Below are 21,291 nucleotides of genomic sequence, written 5' to 3'. Positions count from 1 at the left end.
GTCGCCCTGGACTTGATTATGATGGAATTCGAAGAGTCGTTCGTCACTCTGTTGTTTTATTGGATCAATTAATTGGTGAGGTAATGGTCTTGGAATTCAATAATCACACATTATTCATACTGTAAAACACAATTAAGAGTTTAATTTAATTTCAGGCAGAAGGAAATCCAGTAGCGAAGCGAAGTTTTTGGTGGAGCTCCCGCCGGGCGCCACCGCTTTGTTGGCCATCTGCTTCAGCTCCGCCGCTCGCGCCCTCAACCTCTTCCCCTCTTCTCCTCTCAGCAACGCGTCCAAAGCCTTGAACACCCCGTCCTTCGTCATCGCCTCGCCTTCGAACCCGATGCCGTTTCCCCACGCGAGCATCATCGACCTGGCGATCATCCGGTGGTCCCCGAAGAGCGGCCGGCACGCCATCGGCACACCGGCGACGATCCCCTCCAGCACCGAGTTCCACCCGCAGTGCGTCAGGAACGCTCCGACCGCCGGATGATCCAGCACCGCCAGCTGCGGCGCCCAGCCCACCACCATCCCCCTCTCCTTGGTCCGCTCCAAGAACCCCGGCGGCAGGCACTCCCGAGCCGTCTCCTTCAGTGACCAGATGAAGGGGACGCCGCTCGCCTCCAAGCCCTCCGCCAGCTGGGCCAGCTCGGCGGGCGGCGGGGTCATGATGGAGCCGAAGCTGACGTATGCCACCGCATCGGGGCGGTGTCGGTCGAGCCAAGGGAGGCAGCGGTTCGGATCGGGTGCGGGCGCGGAGGGCGGGGCCAGGATGTGGAAGGGGCCGATGATGAAGGGCTTGGAAAATACCGTGGCCAAGCTCTCCTCGATGGCGGGTTCAAGGCCTGGAATGGTGTTGAAGGCGATGGCCGCGGCTTTGGGGAGCCTGTCGGCCATGCGGTGGAGGAGGACGGAGAAGGGGGAGTCGAGTGGGCCGGTGACGACTCCTTCGGGGAGATCGCGGACTCGATGCACGGAGAGGCCGGGGATGAAGTCGAGGAGATCTTCCTCGCGGCCAGCTAAAGCTGCACACGAACAGAACCATCGTACCACATACATAAACACAGCACGTATAATAACGGAGGAGATGTGCCTGCCAACCTTGGTCGCCAACCCCGAGCTTTCGGCGGAGCAAATCGGTGTGGAGATGGGCGGACAACGCCGCGGTGCCGCCCGGGCACAGCGGGACCCACGGCACCCTCATCTCCTCGGCCACCTCCCCGGACTTCCACACGAACGCGTCGCTCACGACGCAAATCACCGGCGCGCCGCCTGCGCCCGCCACCGCCGCCGCAATCCCCTCCTTCAGGTTCCCCGGCGTCGCCTCCAGGAACAGGCCGATCAGCTCGAGGACTTCCCGCGGCGGCCGAGATCCGTCAGGGACGCCGTCGGCGACGGGGACGAAACGGAGGTTCGGGGTATCGTCGGCAGCGGGGAGGGAAGCGAGGGCCCGAGCGGTGGCGAGGAAGGAGACGACGGCGGAGGGGGCAGCGGCGGCGACGGCACGTGCGACGGGAAAGATGGCTCCCGGGTGGGAACCGAATGGGAATGCAACGAAGGCTACGTGCTGCTTGGATGCAGGGGATCCCATGGGGGGCACTGCGGCTGGTCGAGGAGGAGGGCGAGGTACGGATGTTTATAGAGGGAACTGCAGGTGGTAGAGGAAGACGTGTTGTTGAGCGGCCGTCATAAAAGGTCCATAAGTGAGCTCTCGCCGTTGCCCGGTCTCACCTAATTCCAAGGCTACAGAGGCGACGTGTCATCATCTTATGACAAAATGTTCTTACGAAGATGATAAGATTTATTATTCGAATCACGACAATAATTGGACGGTTAGATGGCGGACAACCATCAAGGGGCCACGCTGTCATTGTCGGAGCAAGTTAACCGGTCACGGACATATGTCCATATTTATTAGGCGCATACATCAACATTATGATTCCAAGTACTTTTTTACATCACTAATACGGCCTCTCTCCGATGTAATTTCCAGGTGGAAAATAATTACACGTCATGAACACACCACCACCGTCGCAGACGACGCGGGAGCATCCGAGGCGACGTGTATCCTTCCAAACCATTTGGGTGTAGTGGCCGCAGATCCGGCCCGGGGCGCAGGCGTTGGCGGCGTACGAGTAGTCCCGCTCCTCCCCGGCCCAATTACGGACCGCGTCCAAAGGCCCCCACCCCGAGCCGGAACCCCAGAAGATGTTCTCGCCGAGCTGGAAGCCGCCGTCGGGGAACGAGTGCTGGAGCCGGCAGTCGCCCTTCCGTTGGGTGGCCCACCACCGGGCGTAGGACTCGAGGGTTGGGTCCCAGGCCAGGGGGAGCTCCCAGTGGGTAGCCCGAACCACGTTGTGGGCGTAGAGGAATTGGACGGCCTCCGCCCAGCATCCCCAGCACAGCGTCTTCGTTATGTTGTAGATGGTTTGGTTGATGGGGGAAGCCAGCAATGGCGAGGAGGCGTACGAGGGGCTCGTCGAAAAGTGGAGGAAGAGGAGGAGAAGCGTAAGACTGCTCATGGCGAGGGAAAGAGGAGGACGAGGACGAGGAGAGACGGCTATAATGGAGATAGCGAGGACGGCTATAAAGTGCGGCCGTGCGACTGTTGCTCTCGTGACTTTGGGAATGAGCAAAGCAAAATTACCTTTTGCTGCCCCATTTTTTACTCGCAATCCTGACTGAGGAAGCCATTCGATTGGACGATGGCGTCGTTCCCACAATGGGTCCCAGTTTCCCTCCAGTCATATCGTTTCGTTGCTGGGGCCCGACAAATTGCGAGGGGAGTAACAAAAGCATTCCTCAGATCCCTCCCGTGATTGCTATGTGGTTTGTTCCCCTGGACGGGTCATGTGACCATCTCCTGATTGAGGTGGCATCACGAGGGAAGTATACATATAGTTGACAATGTGGACTCAGAATCGAACAGTATGGGTTGAGACGATGAATGCAGTAAAAGGGTTTCTGACCCAAGACATTGCCATGGGGAATGTAGTTGCATGTGAAGAAGGTGTCGCCGGTGCTGCACGTCACCAGGGCGCAGCCGAGGCGGGTGCTCCGCCTCCATCCACACCAACTGGGTGTAACGCAGGGTGGCTGGCACGAGTCGTAGTCGTAGAACCACATGAATGGAGTTAGTGAATGCGATGGACGTAGTTGGGCCGACACGACACCCCCCCCAGTAATTGCGAAGTCAGGCGTTGATGAAACCATAGCATGACAATACGATAACGAGCGTATTTATTTCGTGTTATATAAGCGGAAGAGAATGTACACATGACGCCACTGGACTTCACATGGTCCCATGTGAGCGACTGGAAGTATCACTGGTAGGAAGAGATCGTACATAGCCATTAATTACCACCTTTAGTACTGTTCCTCCAATCTGTTTTCAGAGGACATATCCATATGCCCTGTTGCGCTGCATATTTATACTGCTAGTAGACAAAACCTATAGCTTGATTGCTGTTCTGACATCAAATTTTGTGTGTTATTTATGGAGCTTTTAAGTCGATCTCGACCATTAATCTGTCACATTGCAATCCATGCAGATCCGATTTCAGCCCAAGGCCACCATGGCAACCGGAAGCCAGCAAGAGAACATTACTGGGCCGATGAAGAGAGGAGAAAGGTGTTCAACTAGAGACTGAGGTAGAAACTGCTACCAACATTGGATTCGGGAATTAAATTGCTGATCACCTGAACAAAATAGTTTAACATGTTTGACCTCAAACTAATTTCCTATGTCGAATATCCACCACAAGTGCTCCGAATTCAATCTCAGGAGATGTGTTTGGCGGCCCTAAGATTAGATTCATCGATAATATAGCTAGAAGCCAGCCATCACTCTGTCCTTTTCACTGGTTACCAAAGAGGTTTAACATGGAAAGGAGAGGAAGGCTTGTGCTGCATCGTCCCCTTCCTTCCTTCCTTCCAACTCACTTGATGTGAATAGAGACTGGTGCAGAGCTGCTGCTGCTGACATGAGCTCTCTATCACATGCATCCCATTGGGAGTGCCAAGCATTGTACTCCTCCTCCTCACATGCATCCCATTAATGGTGTTCCTTTTCCTCATCAGCACAATCTCGCTTTCCGGCCACGACATATGTCTCCCGTAATGGAGAGCTCTCGCTGCTCCCCCCGACCTCCGTTCCGTCCTTCAATGCGCCACTCATTTATTCATTCTCGACGACAAGGAAATCTATGCAACTCCAACGACCAAATCCATACGCCCAGCTACAGAGGGGGGAGGAGGAAATGGGCGGCAGAGCCCAAATCTTAACACATCGAAGAAAAAGAAGGACAGAAATGGTGGATTAATTTCCACATCAACTCGCTCCCATCACCACCACCACAATATCAGGAAGAACAAGAACAGAATGGAACGATGAAGAAAACAGAACCATCCATCTTGATCTAAACAAAGTCGCCAACACGTTTGGAGGAATCCATGTCTTATGAACTCGAGATCAAAGAAGAAAAGGTAACGAAAAGCTAGCTTCAAATCGAAAACAGGATAAAAGACACACCTATCCCATTTCCCGCACCGTCGAGCTCGCGCTTCTCATATCCAGTCCGATCAAACAGCGAGGAAGGTCGGGAAAGACTGGCACCTGTTCGGTTGCCCACGCCCATTGAGCTCTCTCCTTTCGGCATTCATCGTTCGATGTATCCGAACTGGGATTAGGGGTGGGCGGAGGATGTCAAGGGGGAGGGCTGGTTGTTGACGATGAACGGGTGCTGGAGGAGCTGCACCGCGGTGAGGCGACGCGCCGGTTCCTTCTGGAGGCAGTAAGAGATGAAGCTCCGGAACTCGCGGGAGGCGGTGGATGGCGCCTCCGGCGGATCAGCGTAGCAGATGGCGCACATGAGAGACGCCCAATCCCCCTGCCGGCCGAGGTTTTCGCCGAAGGGGAAGCGGCCGAGGTAAAACTCGAGGATGCTGAGGCCGAAGCTCCAGATGTCGCCGGCGTAGCCGTCGTAGATACCGTGGTTGAGGTCGGTGTTGATCCGTTCCGGGCTCATGTACGCGATGGTGCCGACGGAGGAGTTGCAGGGGTCCATGGTCTGCGCCAGGATTCGGCTGACGCCGAAGTCCGCGATCTTGACGCGGCGGCCAGAGTCGATGAGAAGGTTGGAGGGCTTGATGTCGCGGTGGACGATCCTCCTCCGGTGGAGATAGGCGAGCCCAGCGAGGACCTGGCGAGCGACGTCGGCGAGGACGGACTCGGATGTGATGCGGCGGCCTTCGAGGGAGCCGCCGTCCATAAACTCGAGCAGGATCTGGATCTCGCCGCCGTGGTCATACATGGCGTGGCACCGGACCACGAAGGGGTTGTCAGCGGTGCGGAGGATCTCGATCTCGCGCAGGATCTGGCGGCGGACGGCGTCCTCGTGGTTGCCGTAGATGACCTTGAGGGCGTAGTGACGCCCGGTGAGGCGGTGGCGGACCATCCACACGGTGCCGCCGCTCCCGCTGCCCATTCGTCGTAGCCGCTCGAGGTCGGACAAGCTCGGCGGCTGGGAGGAGGAGGAGGAGGAAGGGGGGCCAAGAGTGGGCTCCGCCGACGGGGCGCCGACAGTGGACGGGGCGGAGGGCGGCGGGAGGGGGAGGGGCACGGCTAGAGAGGGGTCACGCTGGGGGAGGGGGAGGGTTAGGTCTGGCCGGCGGCGTGGCCTGCTCGGGATGCCGGGATGACCCGGCCGGACGGGTGCCGGCCCGGGTCTCATGGCCGCTTATAATCAAGAAGAGGAGAAGAGCACACGCTTTATAACGATAGAAACGGAGCGAGAGAGAGAGAGAGAGCGTGGTGGGCGGTGGGTAAGGAGGAAGAGAGGAAAGGATTGAATGATTGAGAGAGGGTGGGTTTAGATTTGTGATTTCTTTGTTCTGTATTGTATTGCAAGGAGGCGGCTAGAGAGAACAGAAGCGGAGGCTGTCATTTTCTTATTAGATTGAGTTGGGTGTGAAGCAATGAGAGAAAGGGGAGGAGGAGAGATTTCAGAAATTAGATGGGTGTGGCGGTAATTGGAAAGGAGAGAAGAAATGGGGGAGTGAGGTGCCAAAAGGAACGATGGAAGTTAGAGGTCATCTTGCCGTCACATTATTCTATTATTTTTTCCATTTTTCTACAACTCAAAAATCGATCTATACAATTGTCAACCTTCTATTTTTCTAAATTTCTGATAGTTTTATTTTGCCATTAGAATAAGCTTAAATATTGTTCTTAAAAAAAATAAAGATAAACTGTTATCAACTAAGTTAATTGATACATTCAAATAATTATAAATTTATTTTTTTTTCAATTGACTAATCAATCTATCACTTATAAACTGTTATCTCACATTACACATAACTTGGAAATAGACTAATTTTTTTTGTCTATCTATAAGAGTAAAAAAGATAATGCCAAACAGCCTCTGACCTCCTTTGGCGTAGTAATAAATAGATCAATATACATATATATAATGAAGAAAATGCTAATACGACTGGTTCAGCCAAAGTAAGCCTGCTGGCACCTTTATTTCTTAAATTTCCAATGATCTTAATTTTATTTATTTGAGAGATAAAAATTATGAGAAATAAAAAATAGCCTGGGAAATAAAGCTCAAGTTGTCATCCATAATCTAATCCTCATATGCCTAATATTGCTTTAAGAAAGTCGATGCAGGAATTCAGCTTCTTTTTGTAAAGAAGACATGGGAGAGAAAATAGTCGGTGTGAATTGATCCAAAAGGAAAACGTATCCAACTTGATGCTTGATTATCCAACCATACATGTGCTGTGCATCACATGCATCTTAAAAGAATTGGGCCAAACGGCACAAGAAAAAAGTCAATGGAGATGGCACAGCTAGAGGGCCTTGTGTGGTAGAAGGTGCACATTGTGTTTTTGTCTTCATAGATATGGGATATTTGGGTCACATCCCATGTAGACATCATGTATCCAAATCACCCAATCAGATCAGTATAATATTAATCATCTGGTCGTGTCAACGATGTTATTAGTTGTTATTATCTATCAGTCTGACCAATCATTCCAACAACAGTTCATCTAAAAATATTTACTAGTACTCCCAAATAAGTAGGATCAATTATATAGAAATTTTAACAGAGAAGATAACTTAGAACAATATTTTAACGAAAGAAAACGAAGTATTACTACATGCATGTCTTTTGGCATAAAGCTTAAGCTTATGCATGCGCTAGTCTTATTTAGATTCAACACTGGATCCAATTGACTTTTGACCATCGTCAGCTGAACTATGAAGTAGGAGCAGTCGAAATATAACCGAGAACAAATCTAAGTAGTACCTACTGTTGCACACCTTTATGCCGTATCCCACGAATCAGTACGATTCGATCATGCACGGTCCTCAGGGCAAGGGAGGTCGGGTTAGGGGGTTAGCTCTTAGCTTTCGTTGCACATTTCGTGGGATTCAAATTATCTTGCTTGCATTAGGTTCCTATACAATAAGTCCGGAAAAAGAATTTTCGATTCGATCCCTCTGATGTTTAAGTTAGCAGGTGGTCTTGTAATATCAAAAGTTTGATTCTATTTCATCAGGTTAAGAGGTTGACATTTATACTTATGAGATGACCCAAGGGTATGCGTGTTGTTAATGTCCACCGTTATCTTGTTCAGTGTGATCGTTCGCGATCAACCCGTATGTTTCCGACGACATGACTCAATCCATCCAAAGCTCTGTTGCACAATGTCAACCCGTATGGTTCCGAGCGACACTGAGTCGTTGATGCACTTTACCAAGTCAGCTTCTCTCCACTAGTCACGTGTCGGGTCATTCCACGTCGGTTCATGGCCATCAGTTGTCGCTCTATGACTGCTACGGGAACCTTTCCTATCACCTACCACCAACAACTACACCATGTATAAGTTAAAAGATGTTGAGTAGCAACTGTTCGATGGATTGTCGAGGTAGCACGACTCTTAAGATACCTGGCAAACAGCTGAAGCGAGTGGACCCAAAACCTGAAAAAGTTGGGGGTGGTAGAAATCACCAGCACCGCCTGATGAAAACCTGGTTCATCTGATCCTCCTCAAAGAGGATCAGACGGTGCCCGATATAGCAAATGCTCGCGCAATCCCAAATCTAATCCCAACGTTTCATTCATGGCAGCAAAGGTTGCAGCAGTAGCAGGCAGGATAAAGTGATAGGATATCATTGAACTCTGCATGCAATGTGAAAAAGGAAAAGAGAAGAAACAAAAGGAGTGGGGACGGGATGATTCCTCCACGAGAGAGGAGAGAGAGGATGAGAGGTGGACGCGACGTGGTGGGCTGCGGAAAGCTGAAGGAAGCGGAGAATCCCATACAAAAGCGAGAGGTTGGGCAGAGGGATTTGCCTTCCTTCCTCTCACTCTCTCCTTTATCTGTGTTCAGGTGGTGTGCGCGCATGCATCTCAAGCTACAAGTAGCTGGTACCCACCCTCGATGTACTAAGTTAAAGATTCCATGAATGATACTTAGAGAAGTGGCTGATACCCACTTCTGATGTACTAGAGATTCCATTAATGATACACAACTCCTTTCTTGCTTTGAAGGTATACATGAAGTTGACGTTAAGTTTGCAGAACAACTTATCAACCCGTGTCACTGGTTGGAACATAGCTTATATTCACACGTTTTACCACTGCATTTGGACTCTATCGAGTAACTTGGCTTACAAGGGTTTGTGTAGATCAATACTGTTAGAAGTATATATTGGGGTGGGTATTTTCCAACCTAAGCATATGAGCTTTACGATCGCATAATTAAATCTTCAAAATGCTATGAGAGCTATGAGGATATGACTCAATATATGTTTTAATATCTCCTCTCACAACTAAGTTGGTTAGGTCTGATGTGTAAACGAAAACTAAGTCTATGTCATGAAAAAAAAAGTAGAAAATTTTTAATTGAACACTGAAAAAAATAACTACAACATTCAAACTCATGATCTACACTTATGCTACATTAAGGATTTGATTGTTAGTCACCCAATCAAATCTTTAAGAAATACAAAAACAGAATATGTAAAAACACTTTTAAGATCTACAACGGCGTCTATTTGCTATATATTGATCAACAAAATTATATTATAGCTAAATGGTAAACTCTAAACCCTAAATCATGTCGTTGGATCTAAAATAAATACTAATTTTCCACTGCCCTTAAGAGTTCACGGATAAATTAGTCGATGAATACTGGAAATGGAATGACATGATAATAAGCAAAAAAGTCTGAATCCTCTCACAATCCCATGTGAAAGCCAGTACACAGTGTCAGGCTAATCCCAAAGAAACGCCTATCCAAGTTTCACCTCATTCGCCATGAGACACACAAACCGCTACATCCTTCTTCTAATTTGTTTAATGTTTCCACGGTTCGTACCTCGAAAGCCCTGTTGCCTTGTCCATTTCAAAAAAATTATACACACACACCGGACAGTATCTCAAGACGCCCTATTGGACTTCTAAGTGTCAACGTTTAGGCAAACGAATGAGGCCTCTAAACTTTTCTTCGGTGTTGGAGGTTTAATTTAGTTCCTCAACCTAACAAAGTCCACGCTTAGTGTCAAGGACGACAAGCTGAATAATTCTTTCCTTTTTTTTTATCAAAATAGGTTTAACATCAAAATATCAACTTGATATCCAAATGCAAATATCAACTAGCACAGCATAAACAATAGAGCAAAAAATCAATCACACGGTGAGATCTTTTAACGTGGAAAATCCAATGTGAGAAAAACCATGGGACCGTAGTCCACCTCAAACTTCCACTATCAATAATAATGATAACGAGTTTACAGTGGGTCTTCTTTAAAATAACTAGAGGATTAGAATAACATCAAGATCATAGATCTTGGCTCAAGAAAAGCATATCTTCATCATGTAGGATGGATCTCCTCAAAAGAGAATTCTAGGTCTCACAGAATATATATCGCAGGAAAGTACCTTTGAGAGGGTAAACTGTAGATCAACATCGTTAGGATTGTAGAGTTTGCTGCAAGGATTCTCCACATAAAATTTGGGCTGAAACTGACAACGTTTGGCCACCATCGTTAAGCAGAAAACTCAGAAACTTAATCTTTCTCTCTCTATTTTCTCTCATCTTTTCTATGCACGCTGCAATCTGATCTATTTTCCTCATCTTCTCTCTCAATAAGCCCAATTATCTAAACCTACATATGGGCTGGACCCAACAATTCTCCCCCTCCAACTCATATGGCGGGCTGTACCAATTGAACAGCTACCTCCACCATCAATTGTTGGGTCCAGCCCATATGTGGACTTGGACAATCGGGCCTATTAAGCCTAAATCAACAAATGAAAAAAATTAAAAAGAGGAGAGAGAAAGTGAGGAAAATAGATCAGATTACAACTTGTAGGAAAGAAGAGAGAGAAATAAAGAGAGAAAGATTAGGTTTCTGATTTTTCTACATGACGATAGATGGCCAAACGTTGTCAGTTTCAACCCAAATTTTATGTGGAGAATCTTTACAGCAAACTCTACAATCCTAACGATGTTGATCTACAGTTTACCCTCTCTAAGGTACTTTCCTGCGATATATATTCTGTGAGACCTAGAATTCTCTTTTGAGGAGATCTATCCTACATGATGAAGATATGCTTTTCTTGAGCCAAGATCTATGATCTTGATGTTATTTTGATCCTCTAGTTATTCTAGAGAAGACCTACTGTAAACCCGTTATCATTATTATTGATAGTGGAAGTTTGAGGAGGACTACGATCCCGTGGTTTTTCCCACATTGAGTTTTCCTCGTTAAAAGATTTAGTCTCACTGTGTGATTGATTTTTTGCTCTATTGTTTATGTTGTGCTGGTATTTTGATGAGAAGCCTATTTTGATACACAAAGAGGGAAAGAATTATTCCGCTTTAACAGGTTTTTCCCAACCAGTGGTATTAGAGCATCAGATTGTTTTGTGCTAGTTTTTCTTGTTTGATTGAAATTGAGCAGTCAGATGGTATGATTAAATTGAACTCATCAAATTATTTCACTTGGAGGCGTCTGATGGAAGATTTGTTATATTGCAAAGATTTGTATAAGCCTATAATGGTTAAAGATAAACCTTCTACTATAGACGATGAAGAATGGGAAGTTCAACATAGAAAAGCTATTGCCTATATTAGAAAATGGATGGATATAAACTTACATGAGCATATTTGAGATGAAACCAAAGCTGATATTGTTTGGCAAAGGTTAGAAAACCTCTTTGCGAAAAAGATAGTGGAAAATAGAATTTCTCTCCTCAGAAGGCTTGTAAATTTGAAGTATAAAGATGGTGGTAACATTGTTGAGCACATAAGCCTATTTCAGAGTCTTGCAAACAAGTTGGTTGCTATGAAAATGAATATAGATGATGAGATGCAAGGATTATTACTTCTTAGCTCTTTACTAGAAAGTTGGAAAACGTATGTGGTGACTATTTGTAACTCCACGCCAGAAGGGACACTAACTATAGATATGGTTAAAGACAGTTTGCTAAATAAAGATGACAGAAGGAAAGAACAGGGTGAATCTTCTTCTGGTGCATTTGTTACTAAAAAACAAGAAAGACGTGGAAGAAGTCATATCAGAAATCCACATGGATATAGAGGAAGATCCAAGTCTAGAAAAGATATCAAATGTTTTCACTGTAACAGGCCAGGTCACATGAAGAAAGAGTGTAGGTTTTGGAAGCGAGAATAGAATGAAATGAAGAAAAATGAGAAAGAGACCAATACAATTACTGCTGAAGGTAATATCACTAATCTGTGATGAAGGTTGTGTTAGCCTTGTAGCTCAGGACAGTAATTGGGTAATTGACTCTGGTGCTTCATTTTATGTCACTTCTCATGGTGATTTCTTTATATCTTACACTGTTGGTGATTTTGGTAATGTAAGAATGGGAAACAATGGTACATCTAAAATTGTGGGTATTGAAGATATTTGCTTGAGACCAGTATTGGGAGCAAATTAATACTCAAAGATGTAAGGCATGTTCCAGATATTCGTCTTAACTTGATATCTACAGGTAGACTTGATGATGAGGGCTTTACACACTATTTTGGTGAAAGTAAATGGAAACTCACTAAATGTTCTCTAATTGTGACAAAAGGAAAGAAGATTAACTCTTTTTATGTCATGGAAGCTAAGCTACACAAAGGAGAGATTAATACAATTCGAAAAGGTGAAAGTATAGATCTTTGGCACAAGAGGCTTGGACATATCAATGATAAGGGACTTCAAACTCTTGCTAGAAAGCAGTTCTTACCAGAGTTGCAAGGTACATCTCTTAAATCTTGTGATCATTACTTAGTTGGAAAAACACATAGAGTTGCATTTCAGACATATCCATCATCTAGAAGATCAGATGTTATTTATTTAGTTCATACTGATGTTTGTACTATGCAAACTAGAACTCTTGGAGGTGCTCTTTATTTTGTTACTTTTATTGATGACTATTCTAGAAAAGTGTGAGCTTTTGCTTTGAAATCTAAAGACCAGGTACTCGATGTTTTCAAAGAGTTTCATGTCAGTGTTGAAAGAGAAACTGACAGAAAACTAAAGTGTATTCGATCAGATAATGGTGACGAGTACAAGGGTCCTTTTGAGAATTATTGCAGGTTCCATGGTATCAGGCTTGAGAAAACAATTCCTAAAACTCCTCAGCAGAACGGTGTGGTAGAAAGAATGAATAGAACCATTGAAGAAAGGATTAGGTGTATGCTTTCCCACACCAAGTTACCAAAGTCATTTTGGGGGGAGGCTATGAGAACTACAGTTGACCTGATAAATCTTTCTCCATCAGTTCCTCTGCAAGGTGATGTTCCGGAGAGTATAGAGAGGAAAAGATATATCTTATAATCACTTAAAAGTCTTTGGGTGTAAAGCATTTGTTCATATTCCCAAAGATGAGAGGTCCAAGCTTGATAGTAAAGCAAAAGCATGTATCTTCTTGGGATATGGTCATGAAGAGTTGGGTACAGATTATGGGATCAAGTGAACAAGAAGATTATTAGAAGCAGAGATGTTATGTTTCTTGAAGACTAATTATTTGATGATGGTGAAAATGTTGAGAAGCCAGAAACCTCTATTTATATTCCTTGGAGTTTGGGTCCAGTTACTTCACCTGTAGTTCATGATGATCATGGGGGAGATGAACAAGAAGATTGCGATGAGAATACCAGTGATGATACACCTACAGTTGATGATGCTGAACCAACTAAACAGCTACCTCCACCACCAATTGAGATTCTATTGAGAAGATCCACTAGAGAGCGACAACCCTCTATCAGATATCCTCCACATGAGTATGTTATGCTTACTGACGGGGGAGAGCCAGAAACTTACCAAGAAGCTATTCTACATGAGAATAAGAACGAGTGGGTTAAAGCCATGTAAGAAGAGATGAGATCCTTGCTTGAGAACTACACCTATGACTTGGTAAAGTTGCCTAAAGAGAAGAAAGCTCTCAAGAATAAGTGGGTTTACAAATTGAAGACTGAAGGTAATAGCTCACAATAGAGATACAAGGCATGACTAGTTGTGAAAGGATTCAGTCAGAAGAAAGGTATTGACTTTGAAGAAATATTTTCTCCGGTTGTGAAAATGTCCTCTATCCGAGTTGTTCTTGGTTTGCCTGCTCGCTTGAATTTAGAAGTTGAGCAACTTGATGTAAAAACATCATTTCTTCATGGTGATTTAGAAGAAATTTACATGGAGCAACCAAAAGGTTTCAAAGTCAAGGGAAAAGAAAATCTTGTATGTAAGCTTAGGAAAAGCTTATATGGACTCAAACAGGCACCTATACAATGGTATAAGAAGTTTGATTCCTTTATGATGAGCCAAGGGTATGATAGAACCACATCTGATCATTATGTGTTTATGAAGAAATTTTCATATGATGATTTTATTATTTTACTACTATATGTTGATGATATGCTGATTGTTGGCCATGATATTGAAAAAATTGGAAAGCTTAAAAAAGAGCTAAGTAAGTCTTTTGCCATGAAAGACTTGGGATCGGTGAAACAAATACTTGGCATGAAAATTTTTCGTGATAGGAAGAAAAAGAAGATTTGGCTATCTAAGGAGACTTATATTGAAAATGTTCTTGAAAGATTCAACTTGAGTAAAGCCAAACTAGTTTGTTCCCCACTTGCAGGTCATTTCAAGCTTAGTTCGAAACAATATCCTACAAGTGAGAAAGAAAAAGAAGAAATGTCCAGAGTGCTTTACTCATCTGCAGTAGGCAGTTTGATGTATAATATGGTTTGTACTAGGCCAGATATTGCTCATGCAGTTGGAGTTGTCAGCCGATTTCTCTCAAATCCTGGAAAGGAACATTGGGCAGTAGTGAAATGGATATTAAGATATCTAAGAGGTACTTCTAGGTTGTGTTTATGTTTTGGCAGTGATGAACCTGTGTTATAAGGTTACACATATGCAGACATGGCAGGTGATACTGATTCCAGGAAGTCCACTTCGGGATTCTTAATAACATTTGCAGGAGGAGCAGTCTCTTGGCAGTCTAAGTTACAGAAATGTGTTGCTCTATCAACCACATAAGCAGAATACATAGCAGTTACTGAAGCCTGTAAGGAAACTTTATGGATGAAAAAGTTTCTACAGGAATCGGGCTTGAAACAGGAAATATATACTTAGAATTCTTTTTTGAGGAGATCCATCCGACATGATAAAGACATGCTTTTCTTGAGCCAAGATCTATGATCTTAATGTTATTCTGATGCTCTAGTTATTCTAGAGAAGACCTACTGTAAACTCGTTATCATTATTATTGATAGTGGAAGTTTGAGGTGGACTACGGTCCCGTGGTTTTTCCCACATTGGGTTTTCCACATTAAAAGATTTGGTCTCACTGTGTGATTTATTTTTTGCTCTATTGTTTATGCTATGCTGGTTAATATTTGCATTTGGATATCAAGTTGGTATTTTGATAAAAAACCTATTTTGATACACAAAGAGAGAAAGAATTATTCCGCTTTAACATGTTTTTCCCACCACATATCAAGACAGGACAAGTTAAGGTGTTCAAGTAGAAGTTGCGTGAGTGGACATAGACGAAGACGCATATGATCTTCAACTTCATGTGAAATTTAAGAAGATTAATAGATATATATAGATCACTCTGTACTACTAAAGACTTGAATGCATCGGGATGAAGAGTATAAACCCAAAAAATTTAGATTAATCAGCAGGCAAGGATTTGCGTGATTTTGTTTCATGATTATTCGAACAAGTGTGCCACTACAAATAAGAAGCATGTAAACATACACAATAGACATAATAATAACCATATAAAGCTAATATAAAGCTAATAAACATACGCAACCAGCACGCAAGGAAAAATGATATTAGGTTATTTAAGTCATTAAAAAAAAGCTTCTGGTATCATTTAATTAATCTAAATAGTGCAATTCTAGCCAAAACAAGTAAATAAATACTCCACTTTGAATAGGGTAGAACATTAAGGAAACAAAAAGTACTGACCTGTTTTGTTCTCTGAGATATGAATATAATATACCCAATCGAAGCCTGTTCAAAAGAAACCATGACCGATGACAAGACATCGCGAGCTGAGGAATGTCCATATCAGAAACAGGACAATCATTCTGCAGTTCACGCATTGTAAAATCTTAAAGCAGTCTTCAGCCCTGATTAAAAGAATACATAGAGTTAGATAATTCGCACGAATAATCAAGGATATATAATTGCATCTAGTGGAAATGAAATATTTATATATTTTGAAGCTTGCATATGAAATTGCACTAATTTTAATATTATAGTTTTTCTACAAATTTGTGTAATTACAAGTGACAGAAGACGCAATAAAAGAAAGAAAGATGATGATTCATCACTTTGCCCATTGATCTGAGGTGTGCATCGCATTACTTCACGTAACCAAAATCCTTGATAGATATGTCGGCAAAATGAACCAAGTTGTGTTGAGCCCACTACCTTCTCACAGCCTAGAAACCCGATAGCTGGCACCTCATACTACCAGGGGAAGGCGATGCGCATAAAGAAAAAGATGCAAGAATCCTAGTTCCATCAAATTGGGGTGGATCCCGACCGTCCATCATGTGTACCTTTCAAGACGGACGGTTCAGATTCCACCAACTCATAGGCGCTTGCCTGGTGTTGTAGCTCCTAGGCTACGAGAGAATCGGATTGGTGGGAGTGGATCAGATTCTTCCAAGTGCCCCTACGCGAGGCCTTTTTGCTTAAATCATCAGCCTCATCTCAATCCAGCTCACAACAAGCATATGAATGAAAACGACAACTACTGCTGATACACTTCATTTCCACGTACCGCGGGGGCCTCCTCCAGTGCCATTCCAGGATGGCGACGGATGATGGAGTGCATGGATTAACATCATCATCAACAGCTACCGTGGAGATATGCATCACCGGTCCCCTCTGCAAAAGATTTGGTCCTTGATGAGTTTCCTGAGCATCACGACATTGTCACTTTTTCCATGGCTTTGCAAAGTCGGCATAAAGCTATTTGGCAAACCTTAAGATCAAGTGATAGTGAGGTAAACAGCTGTTGTAAACATCTAGAAGGCATTACCTTGATGGTTGCGGCACAACCACAAATGGCATCCCATAGCCATTCTGAGACAGGAGGACCGTTGTGCTTGGGAGTTTCGGAAATGTTCAGCATCAGCTGCTAGGTTGTAGGTGGATGGCCAACACAGTATCAAAAACCTGATGTTTAATAGGAAACACCGATCAAACAGTGACATAATATGAACTGCAAAAGGCTGCTACATATGATTTTTAAGGGCATTTCAACCTAAAACTATGTCAGCATCACCAACTTACATTTTTTAAGTACTAAACATGGGAATTTTGTGTTACGAACAAAATAAAATTTATAGGTCTGATATCATAAGATAGTATGTATATCAACACATCAAGCTGAACTTTGAAACAAATTGATTGATGTGCAAAACTTAAGTTGACAAAAAGAAGCATCAGCATATTGCTTTAGCAAGCAAACTAATCATCTCAAGGAAAAGTAGACTGATCAAGAACAATTACCCGAAGTTTGAGGCAGCAGTCATTTTCAATATTTCAATACAGCCTTAGCAAATAAAATCTCAAATATATGATGTGTACAGATCTGGTGTCAAACAGTTTCTTTGGCCGCTAAAGATCTTGTCAGTGGTTCTCACTTAAAATTTCATTATCCACTATGGAAAAGGTTTTGCCGCTCTGATGAATATGGATACAGATTTGCCAATCCAAATCAATTATTCAGAAGAAGACAACATAAACTGTAAAACAATGTTCCAAAGATATGATTGGAATTCAACAGTCAGGCCCCCTCCATATACAAAAGAAACAATTGGAAGAAAAATAAATTTACAGACAAGAAAAAAGACAATCTAGAGCTATCAACCATGTGTGACCATATTAAATATTTTCAATGGTAAAAAGAACAAAGCAATCTATAAATAACTGTTGTTTTCTTAATCTGACCTATGGAATAATGATAAATATCTTCAATCCTACAAGGATTATAAGCACCTTTGAGCCAAAACATCATGATGCTTGTGTTGAGTATGAAGTAGTATATAGGGCAAAGCAAAAAATATCAATCAATTAGACAGATCTTCTCAATTTTTTTCAAAAAATAACCTCTTCACTACTGGTGACTTGCATTGTTCCAGATGGTGACAATACAATCTGGTCACAGAGCAGCTTTGTGCAGCCTTACATATGTGCTATAGGAAATCCAACGCTTCATGTACCAAGAGTTTCCAGACTTTTCAGTCTTCAAGGAGGTACATCATTAGAGCATCTAGGTTTTCATTGCTCAAGGGTCTCATTTTGCATGACCATCTGCCGCGGTCATCAGATGACTAGAGTCTCAAACTCGAATCAATTTTAGCCACTAAAATAGTAAATGAAAAAACATAAGAGAAATGGATCTGATAGATTTGCTTCGGCGGCAGCAATTAATTACTCGAAACAATTAGCCATTATTGTTCTTGGCCACAAAGGCAGAACAAAGATGAGAGATAGTGACAAGAAGCTTCATGCAGGATCCTTATGCAAGCTTCATGCCTCTCTACTACTCAAATGGAGATAGTGACAATAAGCTAAAAATAAAAATTATAAAGATGTAATTTCAATTCGCTTTTGCTGTAAGACAACAGTGGGAAATTGTGCTATATAGGCTGCAAGAACCACCTCAACACTTATAGCATCCCCCATTTCTTTTGTATAACCCATTAGACATGTCCAACTATTTGTGGTCACCTACAAGGATATTTTTTGTCGTTGTGTTTTGTAGTGTGATATTCTAAAGGATATTTCAGAAAAATAACATCAAGTAAAAGCGAATGCTTCAGATTCACATTTTGGCTCTTCACCGGTAGCATCTCCTGCATATACCAAATCTAAAAACAATGTGAAAGCCTTTCAAGTTTCATAGACAAAAGATCACCTATTCAAAACCATGAAAACCTTCATATCACATATTCCTGAAACAAGCCATCATATAAGCACTAAAAAGACAATTAACTGGTCCCTTTTAAACCTGATCTATAGAACAATAAAAATTAACCCAGGGGCCACTGGACTTGTTAGAAAAGAGATCAAAATCCACATACCAAAGTTCCATTTCTAGAGTTTCTCATATGAAGTGGTTCTCTTTTAAACCTGACTTGTGGGAGCCTAAAGGTGAGGTCAGCAGAAATAAGATTCACGAGAGAGCCACCTCATATGAGTAAGTATGGGGATGGAATGAAAAAAAGATTGAAAGCAAGGTTTCAAATACCCGATTGGCCTGATATGCACTAAGAGGCCTTTATCAATCCGGAGGACCAGTACACAGCTCAGCATCAATTGGTAGTCATTTTACTATTATGCTTTCAGTACTAGAAGCTGTACAGATTTGTATACTATCTGATATGCTGATACCATATCGGTTTGACAAAATATTGAAACTAGTATCAAATGTAGATTATAAGCCTTGATTCAAAATAAGATCTACAGTTATACTATAGCAGGCACTTGCACAATTTTTTTTATGAATGGGGAAGCTCTTAATAGGAAATAATGCACAATAAAATTTTCATATGATTGGAAAATCTTAGACTCCTGGTGTGAATATCATGTACAGAACAGATTAATTCGGTCAAAACTTTGAATGGATCTATTAGTGTTTACACAACAGAGCTTGCAAGGCAAATATGACCTTCAGTAGCTATTTCTAAGACAATAAGCCACACTATCTTGTAGTAAATACGAGACAGTAGGGTTGTACAGCAGGCTCCTTACATCAACAACCATTGGAGAATAAACTTTTAGCGAGGCCATAAGCCACCGCTAGAAGTAAATCTCAGGGGCTGTATCACACTTACAATGCATCCGACCGAAGGTCTTGCTGCTAATTCTATAAGCAGACAACCATTTGCTGGCCCCTGCAAATCCTGTGCATGTAGTTGCAACATGTGATGGATTTTATCTATTCACTACTAGTGCCCCTTCAAGTTACCAAGCACTTGCTTTTGGCATCGGATTTTTCTGTAGAAACACCTTAGAATCAAGGCGTTCAAAGAAGCTACTGTCACTTTCTAGGACACAAGATTTCATTTGACCCAGATCCAGTGAATGTATAATTCTACATTCTCCTCTCTACAGCAAAAGCATCATCGTATAGGACTGACCAACTAGCACGCCGAACAGTATCATTCCCGCCTAACTACTATAATCCAGATGGTATTGGAGTCCCAGCACATACCCTTTTCGCACTACCGCTAGTGCAGACTGTGAGACTAATGCTGGAGGTCGGCAAGAAAACCCACACGTGAATCTTCCCGGAGCAAAGAATCGCAGCCTGGTACCAGATGTTCCCATCACCTGTTCCTCCGGTTCCTGTACTAGTCTTCAAGATACATACGGTCATTTAGTTCTCAAAATTTCATGTCTGGAAAAAGATTAAGGTAATCACCATGACAAAATTTTCCAAGGATCATCGGAAAAAACAGATCCAACAAAAAAAAGAGCATCAGAAAATCCAAATCTTCTGGTCGAGTAACAACTCCGACACAAATCCAAAGCATCCGCAGCACTTTCCTGCTAATCAACCATCTATCCTACAAATGGATCAGAAGATTACGGACTAGTTAGCGCTGCAAGAGCTATCCGGAAACTACAATGATGTCGTGGAGTGGGGGAAACGCCCTCGAATGGATTACCAGATCGTGGAGGGCTTCGCTTCGCGATTCGCTCGAGGATGCGACAGGCGTCTTCTCGAGACCAACTAGAGGCCTCAAAGACCCGTCACCAGAGGATCGGAAGCCCTAATCCGAGATTGAAATCGGAGCAGACCTTAGCGGGAAAGCGTTCAAGAAAGGGCAGCAACATACCCACCGCCGATTTGCTGTCACCTCTGCTACTCGTGTGATCACCCGTCGATGTCTCATCTCGACCGTCCATCTCCTACTGCTTTCGAAGAAGGTACGATTTTGGCACGGATTTGAATTCAAATTCGAATTCAAAATGATGCATATACCGGTGGAAGTATCGGCTTTATATATATATAGTTGAGGAAATTGTTGATGTTTTGATTACTCTAACATGATTCGAATTCGAATTCGTATTCATAGAATTATCCGAGTTGTCTCCGAGATAAAAATGTTAAACTCTCGAAATATTACCTGAATGAAGACTATGGTCGAGATAAGTTTTTCGACCGATCTCTCCGATACTCAAACTAGTAACCAATGTATATGAGTGTAAACATAAATGGTCAAACAGGTAATCCCTCTCTTATTGTTTTAAAGATGAATTTTCATGAAATATTCTATTAGAAGATAGTCTATAATAATTTATTTTAGACCCTTATCTATATACGTAAATGGGTAAAGAATAAATAACCTGTCTTCTCCTTTCAACCTTAAGCATCAAGTGATAGTCATATGTCGGATAAAGATTAACTAACAATATAATCTCTAATATATATATATTCTTATACGTACTCTACCGATCCATCGGCAAGTGAATCCAAACGGGGAGATGCTCAAATGCGGTCCATCAAATAACGTAATTCGATGGAATTGGGTTAGCAAAGGGTCCAACCTCTCCCTCTCCCTCGAACCCAAATCATAACCAAACATCCGGTGTCCTCCGACGAGTTGTCCGAACGCCATCACCGCCACCGCTGTGCGGTTCGCCAGCTGAAGACGAACCACCAGAAAGACGAGTCACGAGCTGCACCAACTCATGACGTGCAACTTTTTCCGTCCCAC

The 21,291-nt window shown here is 43.2% G+C and overlaps 3 protein-coding genes and 1 long non-coding RNA gene across 7 annotated transcripts; all 4 read right to left on the bottom strand.

The window, feature by feature from the left end:
* Nucleotides 1–89: 89 nt before the first annotated feature.
* Nucleotides 90–1,733, bottom strand: LOC103976895 (myricetin 3-O-rhamnosyltransferase UGT77B2). The gene is made up of 2 exons (XM_009392238.3): nucleotides 1,099–1,733; nucleotides 90–1,022 (listed from the first exon to the last, which is right to left on the bottom strand). Exons 1-2 carry the CDS (start codon nucleotides 1,586–1,588, stop codon nucleotides 133–135), a joined length of 1,380 nt encoding a protein of 459 aa, XP_009390513.2. The 5' UTR covers nucleotides 1,589–1,733; the 3' UTR covers nucleotides 90–132.
* A 147-nt stretch (nucleotides 1,734–1,880) lies between these two features.
* LOC135606945 (pathogenesis-related protein PR-1-like) lies at nucleotides 1,881–2,796 on the bottom strand. The gene has a single exon (XM_065098331.1). The coding sequence runs from the start codon at nucleotides 2,517–2,519 to the stop codon at nucleotides 1,959–1,961; it is 561 nt and encodes a 186-aa protein (XP_064954403.1). The 5' UTR covers nucleotides 2,520–2,796; the 3' UTR covers nucleotides 1,881–1,958.
* Nucleotides 2,797–4,387: 1,591 nt separating this feature from the next.
* Nucleotides 4,388–5,980, bottom strand: LOC103976896 (mitogen-activated protein kinase kinase 5-like). Its single transcript, XM_009392239.3, has one exon. The coding sequence runs from the start codon at nucleotides 5,727–5,729 to the stop codon at nucleotides 4,683–4,685; it is 1,047 nt and encodes a 348-aa protein (XP_009390514.2). The 5' UTR covers nucleotides 5,730–5,980; the 3' UTR covers nucleotides 4,388–4,682.
* Nucleotides 5,981–10,751: 4,771 nt separating this feature from the next.
* Nucleotides 10,752–20,424, bottom strand: LOC135606943 (uncharacterized). 4 transcript variants are annotated; one of them, XR_010485033.1, is made up of 5 exons: nucleotides 20,239–20,424; nucleotides 19,782–20,136; nucleotides 16,599–16,735; nucleotides 16,338–16,474; nucleotides 10,752–15,678 (listed from the first exon to the last, which is right to left on the bottom strand). It is a non-coding gene; the product is annotated as an uncharacterized LOC135606943 (long non-coding RNA). The 4 variants fall into 4 exon arrangements; XR_010485032.1 differs by having other exon boundaries at nucleotides 16,338–16,444; XR_010485031.1 differs by lacking the exon at nucleotides 10,752–15,678 and having other exon boundaries at nucleotides 15,788–16,474.
* Nucleotides 20,425–21,291: the final 867 nt, after the last annotated feature.

Source organism: Musa acuminata, chromosome BXJ2-3, assembly GCF_036884655.1.
Source record: "Musa acuminata AAA Group cultivar baxijiao chromosome BXJ2-3, Cavendish_Baxijiao_AAA, whole genome shotgun sequence".
Classification (NCBI taxonomy): domain Eukaryota; kingdom Viridiplantae; phylum Streptophyta; class Magnoliopsida; order Zingiberales; family Musaceae; genus Musa; species Musa acuminata.
Note: the sequence above shows the minus strand (reverse complement) of the source record. Positions and strands in the feature narration are given on the sequence as shown.

What these genes read in the sequence shown, in the direction of transcription:
- LOC103976895 (XM_009392238.3), bottom strand. Translation starts at nt 1,588, where the DNA reads ATGGGATCCCCTGCATCCAAGCAGCACGTAGCCTTCGTTGCATTCCCA. An exon ending in GCTCGGGGTTGGCGACCAAG is followed by an intron (nt 1,023 to 1,098) that starts GTTGGCAGGCAC and finishes GTTCGTGTGCAG; the next exon opens with CTTTAGCTGGCCGCGAGGAA.
- LOC135606945 (XM_065098331.1), bottom strand. Translation starts at nt 2,519, where the DNA reads ATGAGCAGTCTTACGCTTCTCCTCCTCTTCCTCCACTTTTCGACGAGC.
- LOC103976896 (XM_009392239.3), bottom strand. Translation starts at nt 5,729, where the DNA reads ATGAGACCCGGGCCGGCACCCGTCCGGCCGGGTCATCCCGGCATCCCG.